This window comes from Eulemur rufifrons, chromosome 1, assembly GCF_041146395.1.
Source record: "Eulemur rufifrons isolate Redbay chromosome 1, OSU_ERuf_1, whole genome shotgun sequence".
NCBI classification, from domain to species: Eukaryota; Metazoa; Chordata; class Mammalia; order Primates; family Lemuridae; genus Eulemur; species Eulemur rufifrons.
Window position 1 is genome coordinate 73,795,632 of NC_090983.1, and position 16,600 is coordinate 73,812,231.

A 16,600-nucleotide genomic window follows, 5' to 3' on the forward strand; every position below is an offset into this window, starting at 1 on the left:
CATGAGAGGTACAGGGGCCACGGCTGGACGCCTGAGCTCCTGTGTGGGCTCTGGGTGGCAACGTTAGCCTGGGAGATCCTGCCGCGAACTGCAGAAGTCCCTGCCCAGGGTGGCTTTCTTTATGCCTCCAACAGGAAATCACAGTGGAAAAACACTGAAATCAGAGCCCTAAATGAGTCCCTTCTGGCTCTACCACTGTGATTTTTGAGATTTTAAAACTATGATTTCTAGGCTTACTATATATGGTTTTGATAAAAGGACAGTCCTCAAACTATCAAAGTCTTCATCTATATCAACATAAGAAGCATCATGGGTCTTTGGTTCACTTCACAAAATTTTCAATTGCCATGAAAATCTCAAGCATGAATATGTGCACGTTCTAGATCTTCTAGCTGACTCCACTGGACCCAGGCCTCCCCGTGCACCTTGCTGCACCACATGCTCAGTTGCACCTGAGTTGGTGCAACTTTTCACGACTTTAGTCACTCATCTTCAGGCTGAGAAGGAAAGAGCTGGATTCAATAGGAAAATGCTGTGTCCCAGCCATGGGAAGACAAAATGAGTTGATGACACGCTGTGGTTCTACAACAGTTTTCGCTGTGAAAGAAGTGAAAGAATTGTGTCATGCATGACACACCAGGCGTGGGCCTCCCAAACCACGAGCAGCAAGGCACACCGGAGTGGCACGGTACCTCGCTCTTTATTTGCAGTGAAAGACCACCTTTCATTAAATTATGTTTGTTTGGTGGTTTGGATTTTTAATTTGTGGTTTTATTTTAATCTAATTTCTAACTTTGCTTTGACTTTATAGTTATGTAAGATCTGTAAATAGGGAATGTATACTGTTTTAAATTTGCAAATGTTTAAGAATTACAATAAAATAATTTAAACCAACTCTAGGGAATCTGTTAAAATTTTATTCCTTTAAAAATAGTCTATTTACTACTCAAGTTTGAGACACAATGGTTTAAATATAGGGGGAAAAAAAAAAAGACCGTTCTGCCTTTAAAGTCTTTCACGGAAAAGCCAAGGTTTCAGCAATGCCCCACTGGCGCCATCTGGTGGACACAATTGAACAACTCCCCCGGCCCCCCCCCCCCCCCCCCCACCAATTTGGCAAAGCACTGCCAAGACAGGAAGCAGATCTCCAGGGCCCTCAGAACCAGGGAGCTGGGCAAATATTTAAATGGGTGTCTGCATTAAATACGGGGTTTCAAGTAAGCACTCAGCACTGCCTATTTCTCTGTTCTCAAGCCTGAGACCCTATCTCCCCTCCCTCCCTCTCCACTAAGAACCTGGCTTCTTACCTGCCCGAGAAAACAAGCACTAAGATGAGCCCCATCTCACCTCCCTGCACACCCCACCCACCCGCACCTGCACTTCCTACCCTGCCCCTCTCAGCTAGATCATTACCATCTGCACACAGCTAAGCCGTAATGTATCCCATCTTACAAGAGAAAAGCAAACCCATTCTAACCCCACATTCCTCTCTGCCCTAATCTGTAAGCCTGACAGCTGAATCCAGCTCTAACCCTGTGCTGCCTCGGGACACTTCCCTGCTGCCTGAGGCCACCTACAGTAGCCCCCTAGCTGGGCCCCTGCACTTACTCTGGCCCCACCCTGCCCTTCCTCCAGGGTCCAGCCCAGAGTGGCCTTGTCCAATCACGAACAGGTCCTACCGCTCCCATGCCCACAGCCCCCAGTGGCCCCCCACCCTAGACGACAATCTGAACCATTCAACTCAGCCTCAAACGCTTCATTTACTTGGGCCCAACGCCGTCCCCAACCACTCTGATGGCAATGGTCTCTCTGGGGCACAGAGCTCCCGCCTTATCTGCTTGCTGTCCTGCCTCAGAGGCACCTCATTCATTCCCACCTCTGAGAGTGCATCTGTGTCCCTCTCTCGCACACTGTTGCGTGCTGGCATTTCTCATCCGTCAGTTCTCAACCCACATGTCACCCCCTCTTCTCAAATAGTGTCCCCATCTCTATTCCATTAACTTGTTCTTACTTCCTTCCGAGCACTTACCACTACCTTCAAGTTACCTTGTTTATTTTCTGTCCGTCTCCCCACAATAAGCACATCACTGCACAAGAACAGAACCTTCCTTGTCTCATTCACTGTTAAACCAGGTACAGAGCAGGCTGTTGATGCCTGATCCCATTTGGCAAACGAGGACACTGAGGCTGAAAGAAACCAAGCAACTTGCCCATCGTCACATAGACGTCAAGCACCAAGGCCAGGCTTGAACCCAGGTCTGGACAATTCCAAATCCCATGTCCTTAGCCTGCTGCACTAAACTGCCCCTGTGCAGCTCTGGGGCTTGAAGAAGATCATCCCTCCTCCCCCCGAGAGGGCTAGATTTGACCTAGATGAGATCGGAATCCAGCACTATCCTGGGTTCTTTTGATTTTTACATTTTGGCATCTTCAGTGGCTCTGAAACCTTGAAGATAAACCCAAATACTCATTGTGACTGTATTCCTTGAACCCTAAAATAAAGCAGAAGGAAATTTCAAAGATATCCGGATGCCACCCAAGTGCCAATATGCTGCCGTGACTCCAGCAGGAAGGCCGGGAAGAGTTAGCAATTGAGATTACTCCTGCCCAGGGAGGAGATGCTTCAGAACGAAAATCCCAAAGGTCAGGAAAGATGATTTCAAAAAGGTTTTGATCTCATCTAAGCAATGGATTCCATATCTTCAATTATTTTTTAAAAAATGATTTAGCATTTTCTTACTTCCAATTCTACTACCCCCCACTCCATTGGTTACTAACTACCCTTTTTCCAGCCTGCACTGACAGATGCCCAGGCATTTCTTACAATTGGTTAAATGTTCTTTCTCATAGCTTATAGATAAGCAAACTTTATCTTTAAAAGCTGTTATATTTGCTCATAGAAACAAACAGGACACCGAGATATGGGCCTTCCCCACTCAGGGGTTATAATTCACTGCTACAGAGACTAAAAACTATTTTGTAACAACTGTATGAATTAAAGGAAACTATGAGCCAACATTTATCAACCAACTCCTGTGTGCCAAGTTCTGCTCTGCTCATCCATACAGCAGCTAGCATGGTTATTAAGTACTTGTTATATGCTTAGAAGCACGACCTCATTTAAGCCTCACATCAATCCCAATGACTCAGGTAAAAGATTCTCCCCATTTCACAGATGAGGAAACTGACTCTGGGGTTAAGTAAACTGAAGAAAGTGGAAGACGTGACACCTGAACCCAGGTACATTGTCCAATACCAGTCCCCTAACCACACTGCCATCCCGCCAACTGTAAGGGCGGCCTGTTTACTTGGGGACATCGTGAGAAAAACACTGAGCTACAGGAGCTGTATGGAGAAAGGGTGTCAAGGAGACCCCGCTTTCAGACAAAATCATCAAAACCACTTGTAACACTTTTGAGTAAAGAAAGAAACTAATTTCCATGATGGCTGAGGGTAGTTCTGTTAGTTGGAATGTCTTGAAATCTCACCAGACTATTGATTTTCAATCCTCAGTATGAGGGGAGGCTATACTGGTGACCAATGTCCACCACTTGGTTGTTTGTACCTTACAGAAAATGTGGGTCCAACAGACCTTTATTGAGGCCAGCACAGTCCCTGGCCCCCGGAATCCCTGGGCCAGTATACTTAGTAAGGTCTCGTGAAGAGCCAAGCTCATGCATGTCTCTGGTGCTTCCCTCAAACGCGGTGATGCCTACGTCACCTCCAGCCCAGCGCTGCTGCAGATTAGCTGCTCAGATGTACAGTGATAGCTGCCGCCCAACATCCACTCACTCTCCGTGACCTCCGTGAAAGACCACTACTCTTTGGGGGGCAGTGATGTGCCCAACTAAAAGACTACCTCTTCCAGCTAGATGTGGACATGTGCCTCAGTTCCGGCCAGAGGGACAGAGGTGCTGGCATTGATGAGACTTCCAGAAAGGCGACGTAAAGGACGCTGCTTCCTCTCTGGATGCTAAACTTAGAATGTGGGCACCATGGCTGAAATTGCAGAAGCCACTTTGGTGACCTTGAGGAAGGCAGGCACGGTGAGTCTCAGGTTAAGAGGCTAGGTTCCTGTTGTCCCTGTCCTGTGCAGCTTGGTCACCAACTATTGACAGATGACCCTCAAATTTCCTTTACATGACAGAGAAGCAAACTGCCATCCTGTGCAAGCAGTCGCTTTAGGATAGTTCTCAAACGTTGGTAGGTAGCAAAGCTACGTGGCGCACTTGGTAAAAAGACAAAGGCCCAGGCCCTGTCCTGCTCTAAGGAGGCCGGGCCTCTGGGTACTCGAGGACCCGATACCACCACTGCTCGGGCTTTTCTGTTCTAAGCTGCCCAACTTGGTCTTACAGTTCCCTTCGGGTATCAGCCTCAACACTGACAACACGCAGTCAAAGCAACTTCATAACATGGAGTTTCATTTTATTTCCAACGCAGAGAGCAGGTCTGAATGGGGTGGCTCGCTGCCAAGGCCATTTCCCATCCGCCCGTCTAGGAGACGGCAGCTGCTGGTTGCCTGCCCCCGGGCTGCCTGGGGCTGCCCTCCTGCTCCTGCTAATCCGACAGGCACCTGGCCTGTATCTTGGCACCGCCTGGGCCAGCGCAGGTGAAGGTCTGCTGGGGGCAGCCACTAAGGTGTCCTCCTTGGAAGTTTTAGGCTGAGCCTCGGCAGTGCTGGCATCTCACCCCGGGTGAAGGCTGCAGCCCCTGGCACTCCCTGCTTGCCTTGATGCAGCAAGGACGGGGTGAGGAGGAATCGCCGCTCTCCCGAGCTGCCCTGGGTCGCCACGACTGCACGTCATGCACACTCGCCTGCCTCGTAAGCTGGCTTCCCTCCCACCCTCATACGGGCTTGGAGTCCAAGGACAAGAAACACTCAGAGCCACCTCCTCCCACCCGTGCATTCAAAGTCAGAGTTTTTCTAAACAAAGTTTTCTGGCCACCTAACCAGTCACCTCATTTCTCCGTTTCAGTAACAAAGGACAGGCTTTCAGCACTCTCCTTCTCTTTTCTAAAGCATGCTGCTCTTTCCTTTTCTTTCTGCTGGTAGAGCAATGCCAGGCTGTGGGTTGTGTGTGGGCTGTGGGCAGAGAAGCTTGCAGACCACCACCTCATAGAAACAAGCGGTCAGGACCCACCTCGATGTAAATTAGCACAATTCTTAAAAACCCACTTGTTGAGTTCAGATAGTAATTTTAAATATATGACTTTATATTATCTGGCTCTTTCTTTATATTCAGTTCCCGAGACTTACAACAACCCCCAACTTCTGCCTGTTCTTGGTAAAAGCAGTTGACAAACAGGTAATGCCCTTTTGGATGCCAGCTACAGAGGGGAGGCCCACAGACAAAAGGAAGCTCCGGTGAATCACTCACTGCACCTCACCTGCCCCTGGAGCCTGGCCCAGGGTCCCACCTGGCCCCAGGTGGCCTCAGCTCGGCGACCCCAGGGCTCTAGATTGAGGTGAGGGTAGGCCCAGGTGTCTGTTTACCTGGAACCCCCAGGCCTGTCCTGGGGTAGACTGAGGGTCCACTTCCTGTGGCTGAGACAGCCAGGCACCGGCTCTGGGAAGGCAAGAAGACTTTGCCTCCAGATACGACCCGGGGCTGCAGCACAGAGAAAGCACCCTTGACACCAGGGACTCACTTTGTATTTATTTCTGGTAGTGAGTGGAGTTTGAAGAGCCACCTCCTCCCCCTCTGATGGCATGGACAGCCGTTGGAGATGATGCCGGGTAGTGTCCAGGGCGGATGGGCTTGGCTATATTCAACCGACAGGAAGGAGAGAGAACAGACATTTAGAAACAGCAACCCAGACACCTACAGGTCCTATGTGATGACTAAGAGTCACAATTCTTATCAACATTATCATTTCTGAAAATGGAAGGTTTGCCCTCCTATCGGTATAGGTAGCAAATCCAGGATACCCAAATATTTAGGGGACAGAGAGCACTTACACATCAATTACCTTATTTTTAATTCAGGCTCAGAAAAATTAGAAACAAAAGACTCAGTTTTATCTAAAATAGATTATAGGTCCCCCACGAATTCCAAGGGAATCTGTGCAGCCCCTGAAACCGAATGCAGTGTTCTGCCTGTGATGCATTTTTCTGGGGAGAGGGTCCATAGTTTCCAGCAGATTCTCAAAGGATATGAAATCCAATAAATGCAATAAACCGCTAAGGTAAGTTGTGATATTAAAACTAGAAACATGAAGTTGCTGTTTATAATATATCTGCATATCAATATCTGATGGGAAATAATATTACATGTTATTGGAGATGTTTCAATGAAAACAAAAAGACTCTAGAAAACATCCCTAAATCCCTTTTATTCCTATGGCTCTGTCCTGGGAACCGTGACTCAGTTAGCTACACCCTCATTTCCTACATGTGCAAAGTGCCCAAATCCAAACAGGTCTTGAAGGGGCTAGAACTCCAGGCCTCGCCCATGTGCCCTGCCAGCCTGGAACCACACCCTGTCGCCAGTGCCAGCCGGGCTCTTCCCAGGGTATTTCCAAACCTGCACTTGCAAAGAGGCTTTCCCCGGGGCTTCTGGCTACACACAGGCTCCTCCACGGTCCCACCTGGTGCGGAACACAAGGGGCCCTCGGGCCTTGCAGAGAAACAGCCTCATATTCCAGCATTTCTAAGAGTGCACCTCGTTCATGGCCAACACCTTTGCCCACAGCCCAGACTGGCTTTTCTGCTTAGCTTGGAAGCTTTGAGACCACAATGTCTGCTGGAACATCTCAAGGCAGGGTAGCAGGTGCCTGACATTCGGTTCTCCCAGAATGAGCACAGGGGCTCTGAGGGCCACATCCTGCCGGCTCATCCCAGCCTTTCAGATGTTACCGGGCAGGGTAAGGTCTTAGATGGGCGCCCAACCCAGCTCCCCAACCCTGGTGCCACGCGCACGCGCATACCGATCTGGGCCGAATGGGCCCTCCTGGCCATGTTCTTGGCTCGCACAGCTTCCTTGATGCGGTCGACCTCCTGCTGGTAGCGCTTGCGGTCGCGCATGGCGTTCTCCTTGGCCTCCTTCAGCGCGCTCTCCAGCGCCTTGACGCGCTCGGCCGTGGCGCGCAGCCGCTTCTCCAGCTTGGGCAGCTCGCAGCGCAGGTCCGCGTTGTCCCGGACCAGCTGGGGCGGGAGGGGAAACGGCGTGAGTTACAGGGAGGCAAACGCGAGCAGCTAGAAGCAGGTCGTCTTTGACACTCCATGTGACCCAAACCCAAAGAGCAGTATAGGAAAAGAAAAACCCCACACCCTGGGACTCCAGTTTGCTAAACACACGATTCAGGGGCTGCAAGGGGAAGCGGGGGGGGGGGGGGGGGGGGGGGGGGGGGGGAGGATTAAAAGCCATTTAAGCCACAGGAAACTTTGCATTTGGGGCAGGACTTCCTCTTTTGTTCAGGTGTGTTTAGGGAAGCGGACAATAGTGTGAGAAAATTTACCACTAGCACGTTAGCATGAGAAAACTGAGAAGTTTAAAGCCAGTTCAAAAGCACTCGGTGAAAAATATGCATGTTCTAGAGCTCTCCGGGGCCTCCTTCCACGTCCGTCCCATGGTCCACACTGGCATGTGGCTTGGACACAGCTTTGCAACATAACCAGAAACTACCAGGTAACGTGAGGGTATTGCTCCCTTTTCCTCACCACAGTTAAGAAGCAACAGGCTAGCCCTGGGTTAAGCTCAAGGACCCGCTCTGTTATTTCCGGGGCGTCTGACTGGGTGTAAGTCATTTGACCAGGAGTCTTGGGTTTCTCATCCATAAAACAAAGAAACTACATAATAGTCCATGGTGGATCGAGAGAAGTTTTGAAAATGAGAAAATGTACACAGAGTGAGCTACTGCTGGGTGGCACCAGCTCCAGTGCCTGGCAGAGAGAGTAGGTTTTTAATAAATATTAGTTGAATTCATGAGTAAAGTAATGGATTTCGGAGCCCTATTTCAAGTTCCCTGGAAGTTTCTACTTTTGTGTTTCTTATCAACAATTTGCTTGATTGACTTCAACCATGTTGAATCTGTCATCCTTCCTCTGGGGGAAAAAAATGCCATCATCGGTAATGCTGAAGAAGACTTAGGTCAAAGAGAAATGCCATCCCCTTGGCCATGTGGTCCAAAAAGATGGGCCATTTCCATCACATCCCAATTCCCAGAGAGAGAAAACCACCATGGACATGCCTGCATTTAAACAGAGAGGATCCAAGACAAATGACCTGCCCAAACCGCTGCTGGGTTTGGACAGAGTTATCACTCTCTGCCACTGTAGACAAATCCCGGGGTATTGCAGGGATCTGAGAAAGTGCCCAAGATCGCCAGGAATAGGGTGGCAGAGCAGAGAGGGTGCTGGTTCCAGTTCCAGTCTTCCCACCTGTGCACTGAAGCTGTCACTTCCTCTCCCGGCCTGTGAAAATAAGGAACCTGAACCATTTTGGTGGTATCCACTTTGCATTCTGTGGAGCCTTCAGGTCCACGGAGGTGCCTTAGGGGTGTCAGGGGAGACACCAAAGCCAGATGGGGTCTGAAATCAGGGGGAGGCAGGAGGAAAACACAGGGCTCTGAACCCCCGACTCTCCAGCCCCAGAGAGCTCAAACTCAATGCCTTGTATTTGGCTTTGACAAAAGTAAAGTATTTTATATGTAAGAGAAGCCACTGAGGACTGAAGGATTTTTAAGGACCTCTCCAGCACTCACGTCCCGTGATGGCAGACAGTCCTTCCCCATCAGCCTCGCACAGTGTGGCCAGACCTGGCTTCTTCCCAGAAGAGAGAGGGAGGCACGGGGGCCGGCGGAACTCTCCTACCTGCTTGTGGACCTTAGTGAGCTGCTCCAGGTTATTCTCCAGGAAGGAAATTTTCTGCTTCTGGGCGGCACTGCCCCCTCCATCGTCACTGTCCAACTCTACGCTCTGCATCAACACCAAGGGGACAGTGGGACAGGCCGTCACAACACCCCCCACTGCCCCCCTCCCCCACCTCAGGATAATGAAGATATATTTTAAACCTTCTTTTAGGAAAAAAAACCTCCATTCCCATCAAAAGGTATTCTGAAAGTGAAAATAAGGAGAGGTTCTAAAAGTTTAAACTCAAGAAACTTCCCAATTAATCTCCTTGGCATCAAAAGTGTTAAAACACTTTTAAGAAGGAGCTATTCTTTAGGGGGTTGGGGAATTAAAAAAACCAAACCCTTCAAATCTGCTTTTGAAAGTTACAGATCACTTCTCTTTAGTGAAATATACCTCTCCCTTGTAGGTAGGTAAATAGGGACTTTCTTTTCAAAAGAAAGCATTTCAAAACTCATTAAGAAGAACCAATGTGAAAACATAAATCCAAGACCTCAATTTGATTTCAGCCATCATGATGCGATAACAAGTCATCAAGCTTTTAAGCAAGTGTCTACAGTCCCCTGGGAAGTCTCAGTGGCCTCTGCCTGTCCCTTCAGCTTCCGATTCTATAAAATTCCTTAATGAATCAGTCTCAAATGAGTCACAGTATCCGGGTGCTGGGTAAACTCTTGAAATTTATCAGATCTTAAAACTGGCACAGACACTGCACTCCTGGCAAGCTGAGTGGCACAGACAAGTTGAGGGACACAGGTGCAAACACATCCTGGAGTTCCAAGATGACAAAGTGCTTGCTTTGTCTGATTACAGAAGAGATCATCATCCTTCTCCTGAGAGTAATGGCTATGTGAGCGTCTCAAACCTGTGCTCTTCAGTCTCAAACAGCCTCTCAAAGTCAAGTCTGCACCAGACTCCCCTGGAGGCAGGCGCGTTCGGACTCCGACTGCGGCCCCCAGCCCTCGTCTCTGATTCAGTGGCTGTGGGGAGGGGTCTGAGAATGTGCCCATCTAAACAGGTTCCCAGGTGATGGTGCTGCCCCTGGTCACAGGACCACTTGTAGGAAACCACTGGTCTCAAAGGAGGGCTTTCCTAGAGTGTTTTATATAATGTAATCAGAGAAGTCTGACCCCAAGCTCTTAACCCTCCCTCAGACCAGAGCCCCCCGTGGTCACGGCTTCCGAGAACTCCCTCAGACGGAGCCTTTTCAGGCCTTGTCATAACCTCTGGCCAGGTGTCCTCCCCGTCTCCCCTCTCCCTGCCCATCGCCTCTGCTCTGGCTCCACCCTGCTACCTTGTCCAGGTCCCATGGTCACTTGTATTTTGATGATTATGGTCACTACCCAACTGTGGGGCCACTGCCATTCAGTCCTTGAAATCTCCCATCGTCCTCTGCCTGCTTCCTGTATTTTCATTTCCAGGATTCTCAGCTCTCTAGAACCACGCCGTCGGGGCCATGCCGAACCCCTGATCCTGACCCTCAGCTAGACGTCCGCACCACAGCTCAGCAATCCTCTCGCTCACGCCTAGCAGATCCCTCCATGGCTGCCCGAACCTCCTCCAGTCTCCCTGGCCTTCCCATACTCTTCCCTCCTTCCCCTCGCATGACTGAGGCCCCATGTAACTGAGAAGATCCCAGTCAGCCAATGCAGCTTCTTTCCAATGCCACGTATTTCCCTACCAATGTTACGGTTTGACTTCTCCACTCCCCGCCTCTAGGAAAATGTGTCCCTTCTTCTTACCAAACGAAATGTGTCCATCCACGCTGTTAACTCTGTCGCTCTCAGACCTGACTCCATCGATGACCTCCACTTTGTAAAGTATTTGACCTCATTCCCTTGGCTCCTTCAAACAGGCACACATTCACACACGTACACACACTCAAACGTGCACACACGTTTACACACATATCCACACACTTTTCTTAAATACACCTCCCTTCGATCCTATCCTACCTCTCGTTGCATCTCAGCCATCACTTTGAAACATTTTGAAAGAGGAGCCCCCTTGCTGCCTTAACCTCTTACTCCTTCCGTAAACCTCTGCAAGCTGCTCAGGGGGTCACCATGATGGAGTCTCCTGAGACCACAGCAGCCTGAAAACCAAAGCAGCTCAGAGCTAGAGATCCCACAGACCTGGAGTGCAAACCCATCTCTGGCTCTTCCCAGCAGAGCAACCTTGGGTAAGTTATTTAACATCTGAGCCTATCTCCACATCTGCAAAAACACGAATACTAAGCGCCACTTATATGGTTGTTGGGAAAGGCAATTAAGATACTGGATGTTGAAGCTCTCCATAAACTCTGCCCTAGCCCCTAACAGCCCCTGACCAGACAAACAGGAGGTTCTCAGGGTCTGACTTCTCCAGGCTTCAGAGCAATGCTGTCTGATAAGACTGCTCTGGGTCCTCTTTAGTACAGTGGTGAGTAAAATTTTTAAATAAATACATACATACATACATACATACATACATAAATACTGCCCTGGGTGTTCCTGCATCAAGCAAGAGCCATGGTCTTCACACAGTAGAGGCCAAATATGTGTTCATTTGAAATGAAGGCCAGAGAAATCATTACAACTATCTTTTACTAAGAAGGAAAAATCAGGTAGAAAAATGTTCCCAAGTATTTTTTGCCTCTAGCACATTCTTTTAATAACATTCTCTGGCTTGAAGTAATTAATTTTTAAGCATAACCAGCCCCAATTTAAGCAAGCGATATTTCAACTGAGAATGACTCTTCCTGGCCATCTTTTATTTTCTTCTCAGTCCCATGCGGACAAAAATAGAACTCACTTTTTTAACTCGGGTGGTCAGATCCTGGACGAAGAGTTTACGGAGGTTGTGAAGCGTCTGCAGTTCTCGAGACTGGAAGAGATTTTTAAGAGGCCACTTGAGTGAGGAAACGCACTGAATTTATGACGCAATTGTCACCAGATTGTTAACCCAAGACTCCCCCCCACGTGCTTTCCGCGCCCGCCACAGACAAGCTGTTGCCACTGCGCTCCCTGTGACCCGCCCCGTGCCACGCCCCCCCCCCATGTCATTGTCAGGAGCACCTCCAGGCGCGGAGCCCGAGAACCTAGACAACCGCGAACCAGAACAAAGTTGCTTCTGTGCTGCATGATCGATGGAAACATTTTTTTTCCTCAACCCCCCCCAATTTAAAAGTTTTCTCAAAAATTCCCAGTGAACTATATTGTATCAGAATGGATTCCTTTTTTTTCTTTTTCTTTATTATATAAACATTATATATAATAGCAACACATTTAAATTAAAAGTTAGCCACAACTTCTCTCACCCTAACCAGCTGACATTTTTCACGTTTCCACAGGCCAAGTCCACACGTCCGTCGGCCTCACACCACTGAGATTGTGGATGGGGCGTTTTGTGGACTTGCCACCCTGGTGGCCTTGGGCAAGTGATCGGACCTTTCTGTGCTTCTGTCTCCTTATTTGTAACATGAAGATAAAAATAGTGGCAGCCTCATTGTTGTTGTCAAGATTAAATGAGGTAATCCTTATGAAACTCTGAGAACAGTTTCTGGCACGTACTAAGTGTTCAATAAAGTTTACTAGAATGAATTTTCGATGCATTATATTTTATATCATAAAAGCCATTTCTTCATTAGGATTTTCTTGTTTCCTTTTGTTGTTTCTATTATACCTTTCACTGTAATTAACTTCTTGGGGGCACTTTTTCCTTCATTTTGGATTACTTTCTACAAATGAACACTTAGGAATTAGATGGCTGATAAAGGCCATGAGCCAAACCTGGTAATCTTTATTAATAAGATCAGGAGATCAAAATATTACATTCTGTTCAAGTCTCCACGTATTTACTACAGGAGATTCGAGTAGTCCCTTGCAAAATATGCTCCCATATGGGAGAAGGAGAGAAATCAGCTCTGCATTTAAACTTTTCAATTTGTCTAAACTAACCTGTTCTAACACATAATGTTACGGGATGCATCTCACACATGCTGACATCAAAAAGGAAGAAACAGGCTATAACACTGTGGAAACACTTAAGTTTCTTGCAATAAAGGTTCTCTGTTAATTTATGGTCTTATTACTGGGTCCAATTCTGTGTTGAAATAAGAAGCACCTGAAGTCAATCGTGCCCTCAGATGAGGTAAATTGCTTTCTGCAGGAAGCCAAATGGACCTGTGATTGTGAGTAATGTGCGCACAAGACCTGTCCGCGGCTGCGCCACCTTGCAGCGCAGGTGCGGGTGCAGACACACCGTCCCAGGCCCTGACAGCGGGAGCTCAGTCCCCAGAGCCCTGCTCCTCGATGCCAGCACCTGCCTGCACGCTCACCCTCTCTTCTGCATCAGTGAATTTTCACTGATTGAACTGTAATCACAGTTCGCATTTCTCATGAAAAACAGCACCACACCAAAGGGGAGTGAGAGAAGACCCAGTGCCCCGTCAAAGCACCAGGCATTTCCTCCAGGTGTAAGTACCAAATAGAGTCCTGAGTTTGGCAAGTGTCTCTTGTTTCTGTTTGTCTTTAGGTGGATTCAAAGTCAACAGTTTGGGAGGAGCAGTTAAGGACATTTATAATCGTTTATAGTTTATGCTTATGCACACGTATGCATAGGCAACTTCTCTGGGACATGATTTTTGCCTCCACCATATTCATTGTCGTTCCCCCACCCCTAACTTGCTTCCCTCAAACCTCCTCCCGTCACAAGCCACCACCCTCCATGCAGACGCTCAAGGCTCAGCTTCCTGTCACAGTGGACGGTGAGGGTGGGACAAGAGGAGCCCATCAAGGCAGCAGGAGCAGAGCCTCGTTCCAGTGAGATGGCTGCTGGGGCCGGAGCGGCGTGGACCCCGCCGGCCTGTCCAACCTCCCACGGTGGCCGCCAGGAGGAGAGCGTGACAACCATCAGGCGAGGACAGTGGGCCTGTTTCTGAAACACGTTTACCGTGTGGGGAGGATTCCAAGGCTGAGTGAAAACATCCGAGCCTAAAACGGCGTATGCTGTTGGGTTCCAATCTCGGATTTGAAGGTGTGTGTGCAACGCGTGTGGGTGGTGAGAGCAGGGGAGAGCACGTGGGCGCTGGCGTCAGTGGGTCCCTCGTGTGCATGTCACAGGTGAGTATGGACAGGTGAGCGTGGACAGGTGAGCATGGAGCGGGGGCACGGAGTCGAGAGGGAGGGAGAGCAGTTCGACGTGAGGATGCCCTTGAGGAAAATGCCTCATTCAAAAGACGTATTCGTATCCAAACACCCAAAAAAGGCCAAAGAACTGACGAAATGTCCTTTCACGCGAGAGTGTGACAGAGGAGGAAAGCACGTGCGTCTGTGTGGGTGTGAGTGAAGGTGAGTGGGAGTGAGCACGTGCGCTGGTCACCGGTGCGTGTGCCACCGTGCACGGACACGCTGCCCGTGAGTGCCCGTCCTGAGTGCCCGCGTGTGGAACAGAGGGCGAGAGGGCGAGTGTGGCTGACGCGGCGCGAGGACCTGTGGGTGTGAGCAGGGGACCTGTGAGCACCTACGTGAGTGTGCAAGCGCGTGTGAGGGGTGGCAGGTGCGAGAGCGGGCGGGGGCGGCGGGGTGAGAGACTGCCCGTGAGCTCACGGCGGGAAGGAGGAAATGTCCTGAAATAGCATTGATCTCTCTGGCTGGTGGGAATATACTGAAATTTTAATGTTCAATATTTTTCTGAATTTCTATAATTATCTATAATTATGGGTATCACTTCTCTGGTGAAACAGATGTAGATGAAGCAATTTCGTGGCTTCGTTTCAGTTTCCCCTACAGCCGCCCTCTCCAGACTTCTCCGTGCGTGAAGGGCCCAACTCACCCTGAACACAGGCATCTTATTAACACTTCTGTCCTGAGTGGCGTGTGTCACTTCCCCTCCCTGGCTGCGAGGAGCAACCAACACCACTGGCCCAGGAGCCAGAGCAGCCTCAGCCTCAGGTCCAGACGAGAGCCACCACCTGCCTGCAACCCAGGTCGCCGGGTTTTTGGGGACTGGCTCAGCCCCACGGAGATTCATAGGGCCCAGGAATGGGCTCCAATGGATGACTGTATCTGAACAACAGTTTCTCCCTGTTGCTGCACCCTGTGACCTGTCCAAAGGTGCTTTCACCAAATGGAGAGGCTATATTGGAATAGGCTGTCTTAAAACAGGCTGTGTGGCATGGCCAGTGCTCCCTCTGGAGGTCTCTCAAGGACCTGGGAGCCGGGCAGCCACCCCAGGAGGAGGGGAAGCCAAGACTCCAGATGCAGGACTGAGGTAAGCTGGCTCTGTCACTCCTCTGCCCAAAGCCCTGCAGGTCTCAAGGCCCCAGCTCACTGGCGCCACCCCACCTTCACCTCTCTGTGTCCACCTTCTACCCGCTCCCTCAGCCCAGCCACACTGACCCTGCTGCTGGCCCTCACCATGCCAGGCACGGGCTCACCTCAGGGCCTTGGCACCAGTTGTTGCCTCTGCCTGGAATGCTCTCCCCACACGTCCCAATGGCTCATTTCTCCTGCTTAAATGTCACCTCCTCAGGGGGCCTCCCCCAGCCACCACCCTCTGTACCTTCTGTACCCATCTAATGGAGCACACGATTTGCTTCCTTGCTGTTTATCATGTCTCCCGGGCTACACGTAAGCCTCATGAGGGCAGGGATCTTATCTCTGGTGTTTATCGATCTATCCAGGCACCCAGAAGAATGCCAGCCCTTAGGAGACGCTCAGTAAGTATCTGTGGAATGGGGAGTGGAAGTCAGTCACGGACTGCAGAGGCTGTAAAACCGCAGGCACCAATTTGCAATTCAGTTCAATTCCTGCTCAGGGGCTCTAGGTGACAGCTCTAAGCTCTAGGATGGATGGATGGATGGACGGATTCTGCCCAGAGCTGGAGAATAAATCCTACAAATCCCACTTTTCCATAAGATGTTTTATGTCTCAAATGATACACAGAAATGTGCACAGATAAAATTTTAGAATAAACAATTCAACAAATCATAAACTAGTCTGAGTCTTTGAGACTAAAATGAATTAGGAAACATCTTGACATACCACTGTCTCCTCCAGCCCTTTGAGGTCCTCCCGGGCCTGTTCCCTTTTGTCATTGAGCAATCTGCAAAACAGAAAGGAACCCTAAGCCACCGAAGGGCAATCAGAAATTAAGCAGATACCACGTGTATCTACAGATAAATCCACAAAACCAACCAAACAAGAACGCAAATAGCCATTGTCTGTCTTTAAATTAGCCCCATCGAACCAGAATATCGTGGTGATGAGAGAAACAGAGGAAATTATGCAGAGCGCACTCACAGGAGCTTTTCCAGTTTCATCTCTCTCTCTTGGTCCTCTATTTTCAGCTTGTTATAATCAGAACTGAGCTTCTCCTGTTCCAGTTGCAGTTTCTGATTCAAACTGAAATTGAGAGGAAAAAGCAATAGATTCCACATCAATCTGAAATTCTGAGTCATCCGACTAAAACCGTGGTTCTGTTCCAACCCCATTAGTGCTGTACGCTACAGGCGGCAGTTCTGGAGGATTTGGAGGGATCAGACAGCAACCTCACAGCTTCCTCCTGCCCAAGTGAAGACTAATTTCTGGGGAACATCTAAAAGGCATGAAACATAAGGCTTTGGGGATATATTTATAGTTTGCTTGTGCAAGAGCTTCACGGGAAAAATAATGAGATGGGAAAAGGGCTGGTATTTTAAAACAGAGAAAGCGAGCACCCCACCCCCAGCCCTGTCCAAAGAACTCTGCTTCCTCGGCCCCTCAGTGGCAT

General features: G+C 49.3%; 1 protein-coding gene across 4 annotated transcripts in view; it reads right to left on the minus strand.

The window, feature by feature from the left end:
• KIF5C (kinesin family member 5C) overlaps positions 1-16,600 on the minus strand; it is a 155,381-nt gene that overhangs the window by 8,323 nt on the left and 130,458 nt on the right. For all 4 annotated transcript variants that reach the window (XM_069457879.1, XM_069457712.1, XM_069457798.1 and 1 more), the window contains 6 exons: positions 16,132-16,233; positions 15,874-15,934; positions 11,642-11,713; positions 8,813-8,917; positions 6,928-7,144; positions 5,650-5,763 (listed from right to left, as the gene is read on the minus strand). In XM_069457879.1, the coding sequence (XP_069313980.1) occupies positions 5,657-5,763; positions 6,928-7,144; positions 8,813-8,917; positions 11,642-11,713; positions 15,874-15,934; positions 16,132-16,233 (664 nt within the window). In that variant the 3' untranslated portion in view covers positions 5,650-5,656. The remainder of the gene's footprint in view (positions 1-5,649; positions 5,764-6,927; positions 7,145-8,812; positions 8,918-11,641; positions 11,714-15,873; positions 15,935-16,131; positions 16,234-16,600) is intronic.